The sequence below is a fragment of the Streptopelia decaocto genome, assembly GCF_964273445.1.
Source record: "Streptopelia decaocto genome assembly, chromosome: 5".
In the NCBI taxonomy this organism is placed as follows: Eukaryota; Metazoa; Chordata; class Aves; order Columbiformes; family Columbidae; genus Streptopelia; species Streptopelia decaocto.
The window spans coordinates 19,621,797-19,641,528 of NC_138659.1; the positions used below are offsets into that span (position 1 = coordinate 19,621,797).

General features: G+C 38.5%; 1 protein-coding gene across 4 annotated transcripts in view; it reads left to right on the forward strand.

The window, feature by feature from the left end:
* The first annotated feature begins 1,285 nt into the window (after positions 1 to 1,285).
* CAMSAP2 (calmodulin regulated spectrin associated protein family member 2) overlaps positions 1,286 to 19,732 on the forward strand; it is an 83,784-nt gene continuing 65,337 nt past the window's right edge. For all 4 annotated transcript variants that reach the window (XM_082054802.1, XM_082054803.1, XM_082054804.1 and 1 more), the window contains exons 1-2: positions 1,286 to 2,061; positions 13,889 to 14,148. In XM_082054802.1, coding sequence (XP_081910928.1) covers positions 1,923 to 2,061; positions 13,889 to 14,148 — 399 coding nt within the window. In that variant the 5' untranslated portion in view covers positions 1,286 to 1,922. The remainder of the gene's footprint in view (positions 2,062 to 13,888; positions 14,149 to 19,732) is intronic.

The following is a 19,732-nucleotide window of genomic DNA, read 5'->3' on the forward strand; positions in this document are numbered from 1 at the left end:
ACCTTAGTATAATGCCACGACTGTGTCTAAATATTATTTTCCAGACTCAGTGGGGCTTAAAAAAAAAAAAAAAAAATGAAACCAACCAACCTCAGCCAGCCATCCTCCACTGCAACAGTTTGGGAACACACTTGCTAAATTACCACAAAGGGGGAAAAAAAAAAAAAGCAGCAAGTTAACTAATAATTACTGTAAGCCAGGAGCGGTCCTTTAGTGATCCAAGAAAGCTAAGCCAGACAAAAAACTAGCTATAAAAAGAAATTAGCATTTTGAACTGTCTTACCAAATAGCTGCTAGAACACCCAGGCTGGCGGGAAGGAGGGCATGCTTCTATATTACACCAACGCAATAAGTATTCGTTACCAAAAAGCACAAATTCAGTACCCTCTGGCACTGCTGGTCACCCAGTGACTTGGTGCCCGTGCAGGGAGAGACGGGCACCGGCACGGCCACCCCCTCAGACCCGCACTTCAAAGCCAACTCATCTAATTGCTGGAACCCAAGACATTAATCACCCAGTTACTCGTTCCTCCTGTGACTAACACTTCTTTCCACACAGGCCACTGCTGAAGTGACTTTACACACCTCCAAAAACAGCCCAGGTACGCGTGAGCAACACAGCAGATGGTCTCTAGCACTAATTATTACTACTGCCTGTTATTACAGCTATTATGTGAGCAGGCCCTGAACCATTTCAAGGCTGTCATTTTTCAACCGGAGTATTCAAGGTGTATATAGGCGCAACTTAAAGCAGAAAGGACAAGCACACACGGAGGGGTGAGCAGCCCGCCCCCTCGGCGGCGCTCCCGGGCCCACCGGCTGTCCCCGCGGCGAGGGGCCGCAGCGTCCCAGCCCCTCACGCCCGAGGATCGTTGTGGCCCCAGCGCCGGGGCCCATCCCGACCTGCCCACAAGCCGCCGCAGAGGCGCGGGAAGGCTGCGCGCGGGAAGGGCCGCCCAGCCCTGCTGTGGAAATCGGCGACGGCGGCAACGGGTGGGCCTCGCAAACGAGGGACACCGCCCTTCTCCCCACAGCCGGGCACCCCCTTACCGGCGGGAAACACTCCGCCCGTCTCCCGCTGGGTTAAGACAGGGCTGAACCTGCCTGAGCTCCCTGGGCGCCCCCAGCCGACACCCGATGACACCCACCCCTACCGGCCCCGCGCCAAGAATCCCACTCTGAGGAGCAGGCGGCCACGTGACCGCCCAGCGGCGGAGGGCGGCCCGCCCCGCCCGAGCGGGGAGGCGGCGGCGGCCGCGGCGTCAGCGCATGCGCAGCCGCTCTTCGCCCATCCAGTGCGGCAGCCGCGGGTGGAAAACCGCAGCGGCAGCTGCTGAGGGAGCCGGGAGCGCCTCGTCGTGCTGAGGGGCTGCTGGGGCAGCGCCGGGCGCGGGACAGCGGCGGGGTAGCTGGCACTGCTCCTGGCCCGCTGCAGGCAGCCGCTCAGGCGGGGCGAGCTGCGCTGCGTTTTGGGGCCGGTCCCCGGCGCTTTGACATTTCGGCGCCTCTGCCGGGGCCAGGAAGGGCCGCGTCCCGGCCCGCTGCGGCTGCGGGGGCCTTGCTGGCGGCTCCCGCTCTGCGCCAGGGGGCTGGCGGCCGCGGCGGCCTGGCGCGCCCAGCCCTGGCCGGAGGGGCTCCCCTGGGAAGGGGGGACCGGGGCCACTGGAGGCCGTTTTTCGGAGGGTGGGGGGCGGCGGCGTGAGTGAATTGAGACAAAGAGCGAGGAGGAGGAAGAAGAGGACACTCGGGCTCTGCCACATTCCTGTGCGGAGGAAGGCGGGAGGCGGTGTTAGCCCTTTACGGACAGCTGGGCTCGGCGCTGCCCTCAGCTGCTGCCGGCGCCTTCCCAGCCGTCTCTCCCGGCCGCGGAAGGAGGAGGAACCACCATGTAAGTTCGGAATTGCCGGGGGTCCTGTGAGAAGATGGGGGATGCTGCAGACGCCAAGGAGATGAGGAAGACTTTCATTGTTCCTGCCATCAAACCCTTTGACCATTATGATTTCTCCCGAGCAAAAATCGCCTGTAATCTCGCCTGGCTGGTGGCCAAAGCCTTTGGGACAGGTAGGTGGCGTCTTCTTCTTCCCTTTCTTTGATGGTGGTTCCTGCTCGGTTGCTTCGCTCCTGAGGACGTGCGAGTCCTTCCTGGAGCTGGGAGGGGTGGGAGGTGCGCAGGGAAGGGCTCGGGGCTGGTCCCTCGGCTTTTCGTTCTCTCACGTCTTGTGGGGTTTTTCTGGTTGTCTTTTGTTTTTCCTTCGATTACCATGTAATCTTTTTGGAGTAGTACCACCGCTTCTATTAGTGAGTGATTTCTGGGTATCGGAGCTACTGCGATTTTATTTAATGAATCGAGCTCTATAAATTTTGTCTTATGTGTTCCCCGGGTCACACTTCTAGAATGTGAAAAAACACCATCAATCCATGTTTGTCTGTCGTCTCGAAAATTTTTCTAACGTTGTTTAGGAGCTGAATTGTGGGCTAGCAGTGGAAATGGATGTGTGCTGTTAGTTCTGACATGTGTGACAGTGCCTGCAGCCATTGGAGAGGTTAAGCAGTAAGAGGGTTTTGGGAAAAAGAGCGTTTAATGCCAGGTTTTGGCCTGCACAATACAGAAGGCTCTCCTTGTCTGTGAGCGTAAATGGAATTGATTGTAGTGCCTCTGAAAGGCATTACTGCTCTGTCTTTGAAAACCTGGGCCTTGAGGAATACCAGACCTATTATTCTATGCCTGAAATATTGTTGGGCCTGGAGGAGTACCAGACTTACAGAGTTCTGAAGGAAGCTTTTTGAAAATTTACCAAGCTGTGCGTTTATATATCTATCTATATCCATATATATATATCTATATATATATATATATCTATATATATCTGTAGTATATTAATCACTTGATTTTCTGTGGTTTAAAGATAAGGTTTTTCTTTGAAAAAATAGTTAGACAGTAACAGTCAATATATTTACCCGTATTATTTGTAGAATAACAGGAAAAGGTTCCTCCTTCTGGAATTCTGCACCTTTTGCTTTTAGGGCCAGAGCATTGTTATGTATTTGAACAGGGTTAAAGGTGTACCTTTTTGGTGCCCCTGGGAATTGATGATATTGGACGTAGTGCTTCCAAAAAAAACTACTTCCAAAGTAGTCAAACCTTGTGAAATTTCAGTAAGGTCAGTAGCTACTGAAATAAAGTGCATGTTCCTCACTTTAGAAAGAGAAAAACCATCAAAATATTGTTTCCATATAAAGATTTGTCAATAAACTCTCCTTGCTTTCCTTTGTGAAATCTCGGCAAGTATAAAATATTTTTATGTATGGCGTCATTAGCTACGCAGGCATGAGAGGTAAAAACAGTAGTATTGAAAATTCTTGGAAGTACTTGGTTCAATATTTTTAGATAATTATCTTTTTTGGTAGCTTGGTGCTTGTGCAATTATTATGTAACCCAGCATTCTAACCTGAAAATGTTTTTCTACTGGAGTTTGACAAATTTTCAGCCTGTGACTGAAGTGTCTTGGTTTATATTGGTCGAGTTGCCATTGGATGTGTAAAGCAATTTGCAGGGTACTTTTCTGCTACTTTTCTATAGTGTGGTCCAAAGCAAATTCCTTTAGTCTTTCTCTTCATTACTATGGTAGTTCTGAGATGCACAAATGAAGCATGATTAGAGGATGTAACAGCTCCATCTGCCCTCTAAATACTGCCATAATGTAATAGTAGGAAGAGAGGTTAACATACACAGTTGTAGTGTTTCTGATCTCACTGTTCTTGCACTAGGTTAATATCACTAGTAGCCCCAAAGAAGAGTTTGTGGTTGAAGCAGGGAAGCATGTACAGGACTTGCATGTCTGCAGTACATGTCTGTTTCCTTTATATTTGGAGCGAAACAGAAGAACTGACCTTCACCTTTTCTAAGAAGGAAGGAAGTTGGGGTTTGTTAAATTATTTGTTTTGGTTCTTTGGAGTAGATCACAACCTCAGTCATGCTTTCTACCTATTGCATTTGTACAAAGGAATTAGAAAGGATGATTAGTATGTTTATGAATGCCACATTTAATTTCTTTTTTTATCCCTGAAATGTTGGCATTCCTTAAGTGGGCAGGAGAAGTGGAGGAGTTGTTCCTCACCCTCTCTGAAATAAATTAATGCCATTCATTTTGATTAATGAAAAGCTGAAATTGTTGCAGTCATATATCTATTGAAGAAATGAAATTTTTATATATCAAATGGACACATCTTTCAGTGAACACAGATCACATTCTTAAAAGCATATTTTAATACAATCAAAATTGTGGATATGGCTTGGCTAGGTGTGGTGAAGATAATTCTCTCATTAAAAAAAGACTTTGAAATAGGTTCTGTTCCTTAACATTTAGTAGTGGCTTTTGGTGTCTAATGATTGATATCTGCATCCAAAAACTGAAAGATGAATTATATATTGCTGTTTTCCTCAGTGAAGCTGCAAGAGTAGTCTGGCCTGTAACGCATTCAAAGTAATTTGTCTTATTATTATAGCAAGGTGTCTTATGAGAGTACAAGTATACTAAAGGTCAGATTGAAGGCATCTTGTATGAAGAATTTATTAAGAAATACTAATTAAGGACAGCAGTCATATTTAAAGTGTTAAGGGGAGTGTAGGATTTCATGCCTTGGTGTTTTGTGACAAGAAAATCTATCAACATTAGGACAGGTCAGGTGAAATGTGTCACTTAAATGATTTTATTTTTACAAAACAACTTACAGTAACTGAAAGAGGATAAAATTAACAACAAGTGTGAAAGTGGGAATATTTGACCTTAGAAATTAAATCTGCAAACATTAAATTTCAGCATTAATGCCCTCTGCTGGAAGTTAACCATTTCAGTGTAGAAAAACTGCTTTCTAAAGAAGTGATTGAACTGTGTTGATATTATATACTTTAACTTAAAAGTGTAACAGGCATAATTTAAAAAAAGTCTTGATGTTGTGTTACTCTGTCCTTTTTAATTTCTAAAACAATAGAAGTGGATTTCATTATTCTGAAGTGTGAATTTTTTTGTCTTCTACTCTACTGTAGTCATAGAAAATGTGGCTAGAAAATTTGTTATCCATCTGCCATCCTGAAGACAGGCTGAGCTAAATATACATCATTCCTGACAGATGTTTGTTTAGCCTGTTGTGTTTTTTTTTTTTTTTTAAATCTGTAATTATAGAGATTCCATGGTATGTCTGGTAGTCTATTTGAATCCTTATTTATCTCTAGATGTTAAACAGCATAATAATCTTGATGTCTTTTGCTGCACTGTAAACCCACTACTTGTCCTACGTCCAGCAACTGTGAGAGTGGTGGGCTCCTTACCTCTTTATAACACCTTCCACATAATAAAAACATTGTGTCCTCTCTATTTTACTGTTAAAATAAAAAAGACTTTTTTCAACTTCGTTTTGTAAGTCTAGTGGGTTTGGACTCTGTGTTTTGTATGTCTGGTGTTTTGTTTTTGTTTTTTCCCCCCTGTATTTTTTCAGTGGTTGGCTTTGGATGAGTTCTGTACTTAAATCTAGATCTGATGGTCCAGCTAAACCCTTACCGGCACAGGGTAGATTTGAAAAATTACTTCTTCTTTCCAACCTATAATACTCTCATTTAATCACTAGAATATGATTATTGTCCTTTTTGCATCAGCCTAGAATTGTTGACTCATTCAGTCTGTGATTCACTGTAGCTCCATATCTGTCTCTGCAGAACTGCTGCCTACTCAGTTGTTCCCATCTTGTAATTGTACAGTTGTAGGTTCCTGCTTTGCATCTATACTTATATAACTGCATCCTATTTTCAAACCACTCCTTCTGTTTATCAAAATCATCTTGAGTTACAATTTTGTCCTTCAAAATGCTTTCAATCCCATTGTAGCTTGGAATCTCTTCTCTAGAATCTCAGCTGGCATAGATGAAAATACTAATTTTTGAACCTTGAAGTACATGTTATTCCCATTTGATAGGGGACCTCTGAATAGTCATGGAAATTTTCTTCAGACAGCTTTGCATCCCATTTATAATAGTTAAGACTATGTCTGACATGTATGATTCTCAGAAAATTATGGGGAAAAAATTAAAATCAAGTTAAATCTGGTGCCATTGTACTATCCATGCAATGTATTATCGTGTTACAGTAATACGTTTCACTGGTTTAGCATGAGATTTTTTTTGACAGGAGTAAACTAAAAAAAACTACCTGCACTAGTCTGAATGCTTGTCCTAAACGTTGTTGTGTTTTCCGCAGTCAAAATAAAATAGTCCATCCACCCTTTTAACATTAGTTTTATCCTTTATAGGTGTTTGAAGCAGTAGATTACAAATAACATAATCTGCAACTAAACATTACCCAAGAAACTTAAAAATAGCTTTCTCCTGATGATTAATAGTTTCAGAATTCATATGCAGCCTCTTAGCGCTGTTTGCAGATGTTGCCAGTAGAACCATGAAGGGAGGAAATGAACATCGTGTATCTGACAGAAACAAGTTTTAACTAAATATTCTCATCTGTTATGTTGGGTGTTGCAGGCCAGAATGTCTTTTAATCTTTTCCTAGCAGACCATATTTCTTTTATTCAGTATGGCAGCTAGCAAAAACTTGCACAAGAGCTTGGAGTATAAAAGCAAATGTTTGTGATACTTGTGAGGATTTTTCCTTTTAATAGATTCCTTTCCATCGCCTCTCTAGAATAGTTGCTGACAAATAGATGCTTTGGTAAATCCTATTAAAATCAGTTGATTTGACTAATTATCAACTGAGATGGTCTACTTAGAAGTTGATTTTATCAATCCTTTCTGTAGAACATGTTTAAATCGTGGTTTGAATGTAGATTTTTTTAAAATTTTAAGTAAAATACATAAAATTATAAGAGTTTCTGACCTGTTAGGTTTGGCATAGTCATTTGAGGTTGTAGACTCCATGTATGGAAGTATGGGAAGATGAATTATTAAGTTAACAGTTGCCAGGGTTCTTACTACATGATAGACCTGAGGTGAGGTTGTTCATAATCTGTTCTGTGACTTCATGTCATTGAGCCTATTCTCAGCCTATTTGTCTTTACAACTGAAGTGCCTGTCTGCAGAATGGAATAGATTTGATGAAGAGACTGTAGCCAAATGCTCTAGGTGAGGCAAGTGATGAGATATATTTCTTCTATCTATACCTAGTTTCTCTTTTATATTTTTTTTTGACAATCATTACAGTTACTTCTGCAGAAATATTTTAACCTCCTCTCCATCCACCCATGATGTAGGGTAAACTGTTGTGTTACTTCTGCAATTCTGTATTTAAAGGTGACTCTCATTTCAAACCAAAACCATTCAAACTTCAGGAGTATTTATATGCTGTTAATCAGGAACAGATCACCTTTCTGATATGAGATGTTACGTCATTTCGCTTATACAGCTAGCTGGTGGATTTTAATGAGCAAAGCTGGATACAATTCCACTCCTGAAGTAACTTTTGACTAGTTCCTTTGGTAAACTCAGGGCTATGAATGAGTGTTTTTGCTGATCATTCTGGAAAATCGGTCTGGGAGTGAAATACCTACAAGACTTTGCAAGAAAAAATGAGTTCTTTTTCTCACACACACACTTTTATTTGTTGGAAAATACATTATTACTGGACCAGGTGGTAGTAATAAACCTTTCTGCTATGGAGCTGCAATGTAGTGTTTGAAAACTATTTGCATAATATAAGAGTTGTATAGTTCTAGCTGTTTCTCTTAGCAGTCTTAAGCTAAGAGAACCTGTAAACCGGACACCAAAGCACATGTGTCAGCTCAAGTCTATGTAGTTATGGCTAGCAAAAAGTTTTCTTGGTTTAACTAAGTCCTACAAGAGCTCAAGAAAAGCATTTATCTCTACATTTCTGAAACAATCTTTTGCCCCATCTCACATGCTATTTAAATAATATCTTGACTGTCAGAGTCGTCTGGGTGCTAGCTGGGTGAGGTGGGATTATAACTATACTGTCATCCTTATATTTCTCATACCTTTCCCCAAAAAAGTTCTGAAGGCATTTATGCTAGTAAGAATTGATACCTTTATTGCCAAGGTTAATTCTAAGTCATTCTTTTGTTTATCAAAACCTGAATCAAGATGCAGGTTTTCATAGAGTAGATGTTATTCTTCCAAGTTTTAGTAGGAAATGCCCCTACCAGCCCCATTCCGTGTGCTGGGTTAGTAGCGCTTCCTATTGTGCTGCTGGAGACAGAATATTGGACAGGATGGACAATTAGTGCAACTCAGTAGAGCATTTCTTATGTAATTCTCAGTGCTCAAAAAATAATCTGGGTGGGCTGTGAAGGTAGAACCTGTGCATGTTTTGTCCTTAAATGCTTTTGATGTGTGTTTGTTTTTAATAAGGAATTCCTTGTAAGTGCAGAACTGCTGTCAAAGTGGTGCATAGTGGTCTATTTTTGTGGCATCTAGGGGCAGGACGGTAGGGTTCAGTTTAGTAAGGTGGACAAAGTTAAGAAGTGTAACACTGAAATTCAGTCTGCCATAAATTTCTAGAAATTAATGTTTTAGATACTTGCCCCTAGGCAGGAATACACATACTGCCTGCTAGCCAGGAACAACGTAAGTAGCAGAGTGCTTTAACAAACCAAAAAGTAAAAATTATTTTTTAATATCAACTGCCTCATTTAATTTTCTGCTTCCTGATTGAACATATAGTTTAATAATTTTTCTTTCTTCAGTAGCATCAGTTTGATCTGTGGATTACTAATGGTCTGTAAGTATTAGAACTGGAGTACCCATTAGAGCCCACGAAAGTGTCTCCAAAATAAAATAGCAAACTGAAGTGTCTCCATCTTCTGCTGAGGCAACAGTAGAAATTCATCAGAAGCAAAATAATATAAATTACACTTCTCTGTGTTCTCTGTCCTCAAACTCTTCCATGGTAGCTCTTCTCTCTTGTGCCCAAATGGCTAATGTGACACCAGAGTCCTCGTTGGCAAGTGGGACTCTGAATAAAGTAACTTAGCACTATTACCTTATGGCAAAAGCATAACTTTGCAGTCCTGCAGGTCCTTTAAGATTCAGCATAAATTCATCTACTGGCTTGTACTAGGGAGTGGTTAGAGGTATTAGTCAGAATTTTCATGAGATAATTCTGTATTAAATATCAAAGTCTTCTAGACTTTTTTTTTTTCTTAGTGCCTTTCTTGACTGTCATCAGTAACCTATAGAGATGAAAGTTTCTTAGGCTGAGGTTTAATGTGCCCTTGTAGCTCCCAAGAATTATATATATTTTAATTAGAAAGCCCATGGTGAAATATTTTAACTTGTTCATATTATCCTCCAAAAAAAGAGAGACCTTGTTGACAAAGACTTCTAAGCTTTTGCACTTCCTTAATGCAAACATTCATAAATCTGGGATTGTTCACTCTTTTAAACTTGAAAAACTCAACAGTTGCATAACTCAAAGGACTGTATTCATCTGTGTGGAAGTCTGGAAATTTTACAAAAAAAACAAAAACCAGTTTATTTTTAAAGAAAGTGTAGACTTTCCACATTAATACAAGTAATTTTTTCCAAAGGAGGAATTTATACCATCCTCCAAGGAGTAATTAATGCTTACCTGAGCTGAGAGGTTTGTTTATAAAACAGCTTCTAAAAGCAAATTCAGGGGTGGTAGCCATGAATTATTTTTAGGTGATTCCTTCCCTTTAAATTGGTATTTTTCAATGGAAAGTTAATTTACAGTTCTATCATATGAAATAATAATAATCCGCTGTTTGCTTTAAAGCTTGGAATAAGTCCTTTCTTTGGTCATCTCTAAAGAGAGCCTCCAAAGAGAGGACTTTTGGGTCTATTATAATTTATGGAAAAATGACCATGAAGTTATGTTGAATACTCTTTTATAGTTAGCCTGATTATTAAATTTATGTTATTGTTTTAGGCTATTGTGGTATTTCCTTTTTGTTTTTTTCCCTGTCTGTTGAACTTGTGCATTAAATTAATGTATTCTCTTCATAGTTCAATATTTACAGAATTCAAAATGTCAATTTTTCTGTGTGTTTTTTTTTTTTTTTTTTTTTTTTTTAAAAAAAAACATATACCCAAAAAATATTTCCAAAGTTTAAACTTGTTGTCATGTTGACAATTTTAGGGAAAAAACAGGGTGGAAGCAGTCTCTGGAGATAATCTAGTTTAACCTCCTGTTCAAGCAGAGCTGGCTTCAAAGTCAGCAGAGGTTTGTCAGGGCCATGTCTGCTCAAGTTTTGAAATTCCTGGTGGATGGTGATTTGGCAGGCGGGTCCCCAGGCAACTTGTGCCCCACTGTTGTCGCTGCAGAGAATTTTCTTACGTCTATCCATTTGAAATTTCCCTTGTAGCAGCTCGTGACCGCTGCACAGTGTGAGTGGGCTGGCAGAGCGCTGTGAGACCCCCACCGCTGTGCCAGCAGAAACACTCCCTTGGTCTCATCCCTGTTTCATGTGCTCAACTCCCTGCTAACGCAGTGTCCCCAATGTATCTCTCTAACCCACTTGCTGTACTTTGCCACAAATTTCAAGGTCAAATTGTACTTTAAGGCGCTATGTACAACAAGGTATTTATCTTAAAACTGTTCATCTGCTTTGGAATTTAATCTTGGAAGACTCTTAGCTGGGCAAAGGGACTGGTAAAATGCACATATTGGGAATTAGCATTAGGATTCTTGTCCGCCTAACAATCGTCAATCCTGCCAGAATTGTTAATGAAGGGTTTTGACCCTGTTGGTTGTTCTGGTAATCTGCTGAGAACTGATGTAGCCTTGAAATTCTCTTCCACAGAGCTGCAGAGACAATGCATGCTGACCCTGGAAAGGCAGCTGCTTTGAGATCAGTAACGGGAAGAGTTTCCTCTGTGTCTAGCTGCTGCATTTCTTTTTAACTGTAACAAAAATGAGAACAGGGTTTGAATCTTCTATGAAGATCTATTCCGGTATCAAACAGTTTGATACACTAAGTGGGGAAAAGTGCATGTGTTTCTGTCTGTGCGAAGGGAACTCTGATGGGAATTTTTGTGAAGACTTTTGATCTTGTTGCAGCAGGGATTCCTTATATGAATGCTTTCACTTTTTAAAAAAATAATTTCAGAATATATATGTAGTAACAGTTTCTCTTCCTAGCTCCTTGCTTCTGTATTGTTTCCCTAATAAATGTATTTTCCAGTTCTATTTTTGTGAACACTAGGAAGTTTCCATTCCAGATTTTTGTCAGAACCAGTGAAATAAATGAAATTGCATGCATCCAATTTTGTCTTTTCTGTATTTTTCAGAAGCAAAAATATCCTTTATAAGTAATTCTGTTTTCCTTTGATAATTATAATCTTGATTTTAAAAAAAAAAACCAAACAATTAAGCGTGTTGAGTTTTTTTTATTACTAAACCCCAGTAGTGGATATCTTTCTTTAGTGATAAATGCATTTATTGCATCTTATGTCAATTTAGGGTCTGTTTCAGTGGTACAGAAGATCAGAAACTACTGATGGGTTTGGCATTTCCTGTTTTTTGGATTTCTCTTCTGGCTCAAATTTTCAGGCTTAATCTGTTGGTGTCTTCAGTAAATCTAAAACAAAGAGTGTGTGACTTCAGTTTCTGCGTAGCTAACTGCTCCTGCTTCAAGAGATTTTTTTTTTCATATAGGAGTGTGGCTTTTTAAGGTCTTCTAAGAAATTATGAATGGCTTTCTCTCTTCCTCTCTCTTGCCCCCCACCCTATCTAACTTCCTATGTCATTCAAAAAGGGTATGTTTTGTTTTCAAAAAAGGCAAAATCTACTGCATGTTCATCATGAGATATTTACAAAATATGTTTTCTAATGTTCTCTAGCTTGAGGAAATAGCATGAAGATGCTTTAAAAGTTGCATTTGGAATTACAGAGGATAAAGTTGTGAAGATGATTGAGTTCCTGACATCCAGGTGAAGATGGATCATCAAGGACTTCAGAAATAATGAGCTTAATTTTTAAATTGACAACGTAGGGGCAAACAGAAAAGAAAGAAGGACAGGTAGAATTGAGATAGATGGAAACAAGACCAAGGGAAGTATATACCTAGAAGCTTACAGAGCTCTTTAATTATAAGTGCTTTTTATATTATTGTATGACTTTAGGTCCTATAGAGTCAGAAAGTGAAGCTGAGAAGCACAAGAGAAGACTGCAATATCATTGCACTGGTAGATTTTTTTTGTTAGTAGTAAAATATTGTAATGTTGTTGTAAAATAAGTAATGTTGTTAGGCATTAGGCTTGTATTTTAAAGGGCAAATTACTTTTGCTGACAGTATGTTCTGATCTGTGTTCTAAAGCAGAGCTGTCAGCTTTCTAGCCAAATTTAGGCTTCTTGTTTAAGCAAATTATAAACTATACCTCTCTTCCCCTTTATATTCTGAATTGACAAATAAGAAGCAATCTCTTATCCATTTTTTACCATCCTGAAAACATTTAAGAAAGTATGTGTAATATTTCTTTTCCTTTTTGCACTCTATAATGCATATTTTCTCCTTTCACAGCCAGAAGGCCAGTAGCTCTTCTTGCAAAGCCCATAATGGAAGTAAATGAACTGCAACAGAATATGTATAAGGAAGAAGATAATATGTCATTATCTTGTGATGGCATGTTCTGGGTTTTTTTCCTCTCTCCTACTCCACCCATATTGGGCTGTTTACTTCACCCTCTGCTTCAAACCTTGTCTGTTGAGCCGTTTATCCAGCTGAAGGCAAAGGGGATAGAAACCTTGAGTTGAATCACTGTTTTCCAATACGCTTTTTCTTCTTGTAGCAATTAAACAGGCTTTTCCATTCGTGCTCAGGAAAAGAATCATATGTTCTTTATCCCTTAAATGCTTTTGACTCAACTAATTTTACAACAATGGAGAATGAAATTCTTACACAAGGAAAATGGAGCATCTTGCAGTGCATATGTCTAGAAATGTGATGTTTGAAACCATGTCTAAGTAATTTTCCACTTCACTGGTTATTTCATTTGATCTAGTACCATATTTAATTTTTAACTATTACTTTTATGGTCAACTATTTAAGTATAGTCTGCTTGTATTGTGTTGTAACGTATTTGGAAAAACTCTTAGATTATCTTGGAATACTAGTTTGGGGGCTACAATCTCAGCATGAGCTTGATAGAATCTTGCATAGTTTTCTGTGGGTGCTAAGCCAGTTCGCTGGAAACGGAGGGAAGCCACAGTTTTAAGGGAAGTGAGTAATACAAATAGACAAATAAGAATTCAATGTTTTGTTAGAAGAAAATATTTTTTTCTCCTATTTTTCAGTCCTTTTAATTCTAGTAAAACATCCATGTATTTATGCTTAACTGCTGGATTGTCATCATTCTGTGATGTAGGACCTTTGAAATAAGTAGTACAGTAATCAAATTTTTTGTGTGTATATGAAACCTGTAAGGTTGCTGAGTGAAAGTTTCCCTTTTAATCTCAAATTATTCTGTGCTAAAATATAATGTTCCATTTCCATTTTATTATTGTAATAGAGGCAGAGTTTTGTGTTTAAATGGATGTTGTTCTGCCTTTATATGTCTGACCTATATAACATTATGCCAAAGGAAATGAGAATGTTTGGGCATGTATTTGGAGAAACCAAGAAATTTTAAATGGTGCTGGAAACCACAGGTTGGCCTTCTGGTGTGGCCTTTGCAATGTGGAATGATTCTTGAATTTTTCGTAAGTTTCTATTTATAGTTCAAGTGTTACCTTTGTATGCAGTTTTCCCCAGTGTTTTGTATCATGATGACTGGTACAGGCTCTGACCTTCTCTTGAATATGCTTTCTTTAACATAATTTTGTATTCATACATCTAAAAAAACGCCTAATACTATATCCTTTCTGATACTGACTAATGTGTTGTTTTCTTTTTTTTTGTCTCTGTAGAAAATGTTCCAGAAGAACTACGAGAACCATTTTACACAGACCAGTACGACCAGGAGCACATTAAGCCACCTGTTGTTAACTTGCTGCTGTCTGCAGAACTCTACTGTCGCGCTGGGAGCCTTATTCTCAAGAGTGATGCTGCAAAACCACTTCTAGGTCACGATGCTGTTATACAAGCTCTGGCACAAAAAGGCCTTTATGTGACTGACCAAGAAAAGTTGGTGACTGAACGAGATCTTCACAAAAAACCAATTCAGATGGTGAGCATTTAAAACTTGTATGTTATGTTTCTTCTGTGTATTCCCATTTACTACATATCTATTTTTTAACATGAATCATTGTGTTGAAATATTTTTCTCAAGAGGTCAATGTGAGTCGTTACTGGGAGGCTTATGATTGGTTTGGGTTGTTTTTTGTGTTTCATCATAACTGTCAGTGCAGGTGCATTTCCACTGTACTAACGCTTGAAAACATGTATCATTCTGCTTAGTTCAGGTGTTACATTTTTAAAAAACAGCAGTGACAACACGATCACTTTTATTTCAGTTTTACAGCACTGACTGTCAGTGAATATTTTGGTGTTGGAAAAATGGTTTGAAAATAGGGTGGGTTTTTTTTTCCCCCCTCCTTATAGAAATATTTGGTTAAAAGCTTTTGATGACATGGGCAATTCAACATAATAAGATTCAATAGACACTAGTTACATGCTAAGTCAAGGTAAAGCACACAACAATGTTGTATTCTTTCATGGAGACTTTTAATAATATGTCTTTGCTTTACACAACTGCTAATTAAAGCATTAGTTCAACAGATGAATGATTCTATTACTAAGCTCTTAAGTCATAGATTTTCTTCCGTCTTCCTTGATAGGAGCTGAGTTAAAAAAAGAAATTATCTGTAAAAGAGGATGGCTACATATGGCCAATTCTTTCTGTAGGTTGTTTATAAAATGACAGTATGATTGAATAAGATTCAACTATATTTAAAATATTTAAACTTATTTTCACTCTTTATTGTTTAACATATGATATATAAATAAACGAAGTATGAGACTACAAAGGTTGAGCTGACAATTTCAGTTCTAATTTGGAACTTAAGCTTACTCATTTTAAATCATGAGAAAATTTTATTGTGATATCAGTGGAATTAATGTTCTTACTATACTTGGAGGTATTTATGGCACAATCTGGTCTTTTCAGATTATACTACATTGGACACAGGGAATAAACTGTCTAATAGACTAAGGGCTTCCTTGAATTTTCTGTCATCCATTGGCCGAATCTATGCTTTGCAGTCTAGTGTTCCCAAGGTCTTTTTGTTTGAATCTACCATCTGGAGTTGTCTGACTGCTCTATTTTAAGTCCTTTGATACTTTTATGGTCAGTGACCTGTACCTGCTGCTAGAATGGAAGTGTGTGAAATGAACACTTTTGTTTACTAACATTTAAGGAGACTAACAAATATTTGGCAGAACATGACTAGAGACTCCCTCTTGTTTGATCAGTTGGTATCAACTAAGTAGTTGCAGAGCCTTTACAGGTGTGACATCAAAACTAATTAGTAATTAATGATTTATTCCCTACAGCATAGCCAACAAGTATTAAGTGTCCTAGTTTATACAAATGTTTTTTAGAAGTGGCAGTGAGTGGTCAGTTACTGTGATATAAAGACTAAATTTTTTGCATCCACTTTGGTTTTATTTTTTATTTGAAAATTCTTTCTTGCTCATAGAATGCTTAAGAGCTGAAGATACAAATATTTCAACAGTAGTAATAAAACTAGTCAAGACACTTTTTGTTTATCATTAAGCTGTGATTGGTGAATGCAGATAAATTTTGCTGGTCTCTCTCTTTTCATCTTGATATCCTTTTTAAAAAGGAGCTCAGCAAAGAGCAAGTGGCATTTTAGTAAAAGAAGCTATGGATAGCAAATAAAAGATGTACTGAAGTGATAAATTTGCAGGACACTGGCAACAGTCGTGGGTGGTTTAGCAGTAAGCATTTATAACATTCATAGAAGTCAAAGCATTGAAGAGGTTAAGAAACAAGCTTCCTGACTGTTAGAATTAAGTTCTGTAAAAATATTGTTCTTGTCTCTGAAGGAAGACTTGCATTTACAAGCCTCTGGTTTTCCCATTTGTTTGTTCTTTCATTTGATCCCTTTCTAGTGTAGTTGTTAGAAACATCTCTTTTCAGAGTTGTCAGTTGAGAAAATGTCAGTACCCTCTAGTTTGGTTTGCTCATCTTCAATTCTGTAATTAATGTTGCTTGAAATGCATTTCAATAGCAGTTTTGTATTTCCCCTATACTTGAGCTTCTGTCCTTCTTTCCTGTTTAAAGTATAGTCCAGCAAGTAGTTATTCAGACATTGGTGTGGGTAACAGTCGACATGCCCAGATCCCTGCTCTGCCCAGGTCCCTTGTTCCCACTCCAGGACCAGCACCAGCTGAAGGTGCTGCTGCTGGTGGGCTTGTTCACACACAGCTGTGCTGTGACAATGAGGGAGCACCGGAGCCAAAGCACAGCCTGCTTGGGCAGAAGGGCAGCTGTGTGTAAAAACAATTGCTACCAAACAACTGGCTGTGAAACTGTAGTCTCAATAATAATATTCTGAGCCCAAGAGTTCTGTTTTGTCCTGCCATGTTCATATCCCTCTGCAAGTTCCTCGCAGCAATGCTACATTTTAGTTGGGAACTCTCAACCTTTTTCCTTATTTTACAGTTAGCAAAGTTGTCAGAGAATTTCAAATCTGGCTGTTGCCGTACTGGCAGTCTTGAAATTATCCCCTTGGTGTCTTCCAGTACCTTTTCCTAGTGTTCCATATGCCACAATTTCTACAAGTCTTACAAAGATGTATATCCCGTTTTAGAGCATGGGATGATTTTTTTTTCTTTTTCCATTATGTAGAACAGAAAGTTTGCATATGTAATTGTCATACATTCCTCTGGTAGACCAGGTTGTGTTCATCCTATGTTCAATCTAATTTCGAGTAATATAATAGAAAATAGTATGGTAGTCCTACTCTTGTTAGCCTGTCTTCCCCATAAATGAGGGAAATATGTTGGTGTTTGTTAGAGGATATTTTTTGTTGTCTGCTCACATGTACTGTGGATCTATAGCTGAAAAGGGGTGAGTTATATTATGAAATGAAACTATGGAAAGAGATTTGAGTATGGAATGTTTTCATTTTACTTGTGCTTTATAATGCATGTAGCTGCGGTCAATGGACTTGGGATTCCCAGTATCGTATGTTTGTAGCAGTGATGGCTGTGGTGATTAATTGTTGGTTTACTTTGTGTGTGACTGCTTTCTAAAGCAGGCATGTCAAGTTTTGACCTTCTCTGTTTCTTGGGTATAGCTAAACCTTTTTCTAGGAAGCACCTTATATATAAAAGTCTGGGAAATGGATGTGTATGTTTATGCACTGAACACAGGATAGATGTTGGTTTCCTCGTTAGTCATGACTGACTTGGCTGCATCAGTATCTAATTTGAGAAGCTGCAAATTTTTGTTTGTATGTGTATATCTATATATACATATGTGTATGTATATATACAATCAGTTTTCATACCTGGGATGGAATTAGGAAAGAGGCACTTAGGAAAATAACACACAGGAACAGGAGCAAAGGCTTCTGCTAATGCCTCCCCTGTTTAGGGGTGCGGAGGTCTGGTTTGTTGTAGTCTGTCTTATGTTTGGTTTGTTAACATTTCTAATTTTTTTTCTAGGATAAGGTATTCTGGCTAGGTTATTATTCAGGCTTGTTCTGATTTAAAAACTTGTAATTGAAACTGTATGTTCCTGAGAGATTGCATCTTGTGATAACACTACTGAACTGTTCAGTGGTACCTCCTTTTCTGTTCTTGCTGTATTACAAACTAGTAAAACTTAATTCTATGTTTATTTTTGTTAAATCTTATTATTTTATAGGATCACCCTGTTGCTTTTATTTTTGTTAGGGAGCAAAAGAACCAAATATTATGTTATTACTCTCGAGGTTGAAATTCAGGTGGTCCTGGCTCTGCTACATTAGTCTTTAAACAGTGCAGAAATAGTCTAGAGCTTGGAATTGAAACAGTGTTGAACCAAGGACCCAAGTTTTTTTCTCCTGAAAATTGTACTTTAAGTCAGGAGTACAAAAGTAATTACCTGATGCTTAAAGTTTATGGAAGCTAAGTTGCAAAAATATGAGCAAAGCTACTTATTTCAATTGGCAACTTCAAATCACATTAAAAAAAATATCTGTGTTAAGCAGGTACTTCCGTATGAAAATCATATGCGAGGTTTTGACAGGTTATAGAAATCAGAAATGGCTTAAAATTCAGCATGGGTCTGATACTTAAGCAATAATTTTGTTTTAATGCTTCCAGTTATAATATGCATATATCACGTTCAAGTCAAGATTTACTTTTATATTTCCATGTTGATTTCTCTCTCTTGAATTTTACATTTATTTCATGTGCTGAACTGACTTAAACCTTCAAATGTCTGGTACACAAGAGGAAGCCAATTTGGATTTTTTTTCTCATATACATATTTTATCTCTTTATATTAAAAAAAAAACGTAGATATCCGTTCCTACTGGATGAACCAGAAGAGACTTTTAGACACATTTCTGCATTATGCCAATAATTTTATATCAAATGAATAATGCATTTGACAGGGCAAATCCTTTTGAGAATTCTGGCCATTTTGTATTCAAATGCTGGTGATCTCTGTCAATTTGCCTCAAGTGGAGAGAAGAATAAATAGATTCAGTGAGGAATTAAGAAATGCTTTCCCTCCTCCAAATCCCTGCAATGCTCTTCTGCCATTTGAGGAAAGTAATAAAGAATCAGCATCTTCTTTCTCTGCTGCCTGATACTCTGCAGGGAAACTGAAGCTGCATAATTACACAAGCTGTGGATTTCCGTCCTGCCTGGTCTCTGTCCCCAATGCGGCAGGACCAACAACAACTAAATGTCAAGCTTGAAGGGTAATAATGTAAAATCTTTAATACTAGTTTAAATTCAGTGTGTGTTGGGGGATGTATGGATACAGTAATGTTATAGACAGTTACTGGTTTTGTGCCATGTATTGATATAGCATTTTTGTCTGACTTACAAAAAAAATTAGTCTTGCAAGGTGTGGAAAAAAAAAGACAGTTTTAGAGATTTAGTTTTTAAATAAAATTTAGTGACTAGAAAATGGTTATTGAACACTCTGTCTATAAATACTACCTCTAGGGAAATATGCCATACTTTCAGATATTTCTTTGTATCATCGTCTCAATACACAAAAATTGTACTAATCATAATGCAGTCAAAAAGTGTAACTTGTGTGTAAATTTGAACTCTAATTTGGAAAAATACTGTTACAGAAAAATGTCAGCCAGCTGAGCAGCTACCTTAAACTTATACTCACGTATGATTGTTTTTGAAAAGTACTGTCCTTGATCAAGCAACACTTAAATCCTCCATGCACTTCCACAGTTGTAATCCAAGATGCAAAGAGCTCCAGCAAAACCCCAGCAATAAGTCCATAATAGCTGGTAGGTTTAAAAATGGTTATCTCTCCACATGTGATTCATGTGTATGGGTTTTTAATATTAGTAGTGTGCTATCATCCAAATTGTTGATCCATTTAGCTGCAAATTACCTTCCTTGTTGAAGATGTCTCTTGTGGGGAAGTTTGTCAATAATTCTTTCTGTAGCAGTTTGTGAATCGGGGCTATAACTGAGGTCTAATTAGGTGTGCCTGTATTAGGTTTTTAGTACTGATGTGAAGCATGCTTTTGAGACACATCTCTATCTTTCTCCCAGTTATTGCACTGCTGCTTTGCATTGTGGAGTCATTTTGGGAGCGG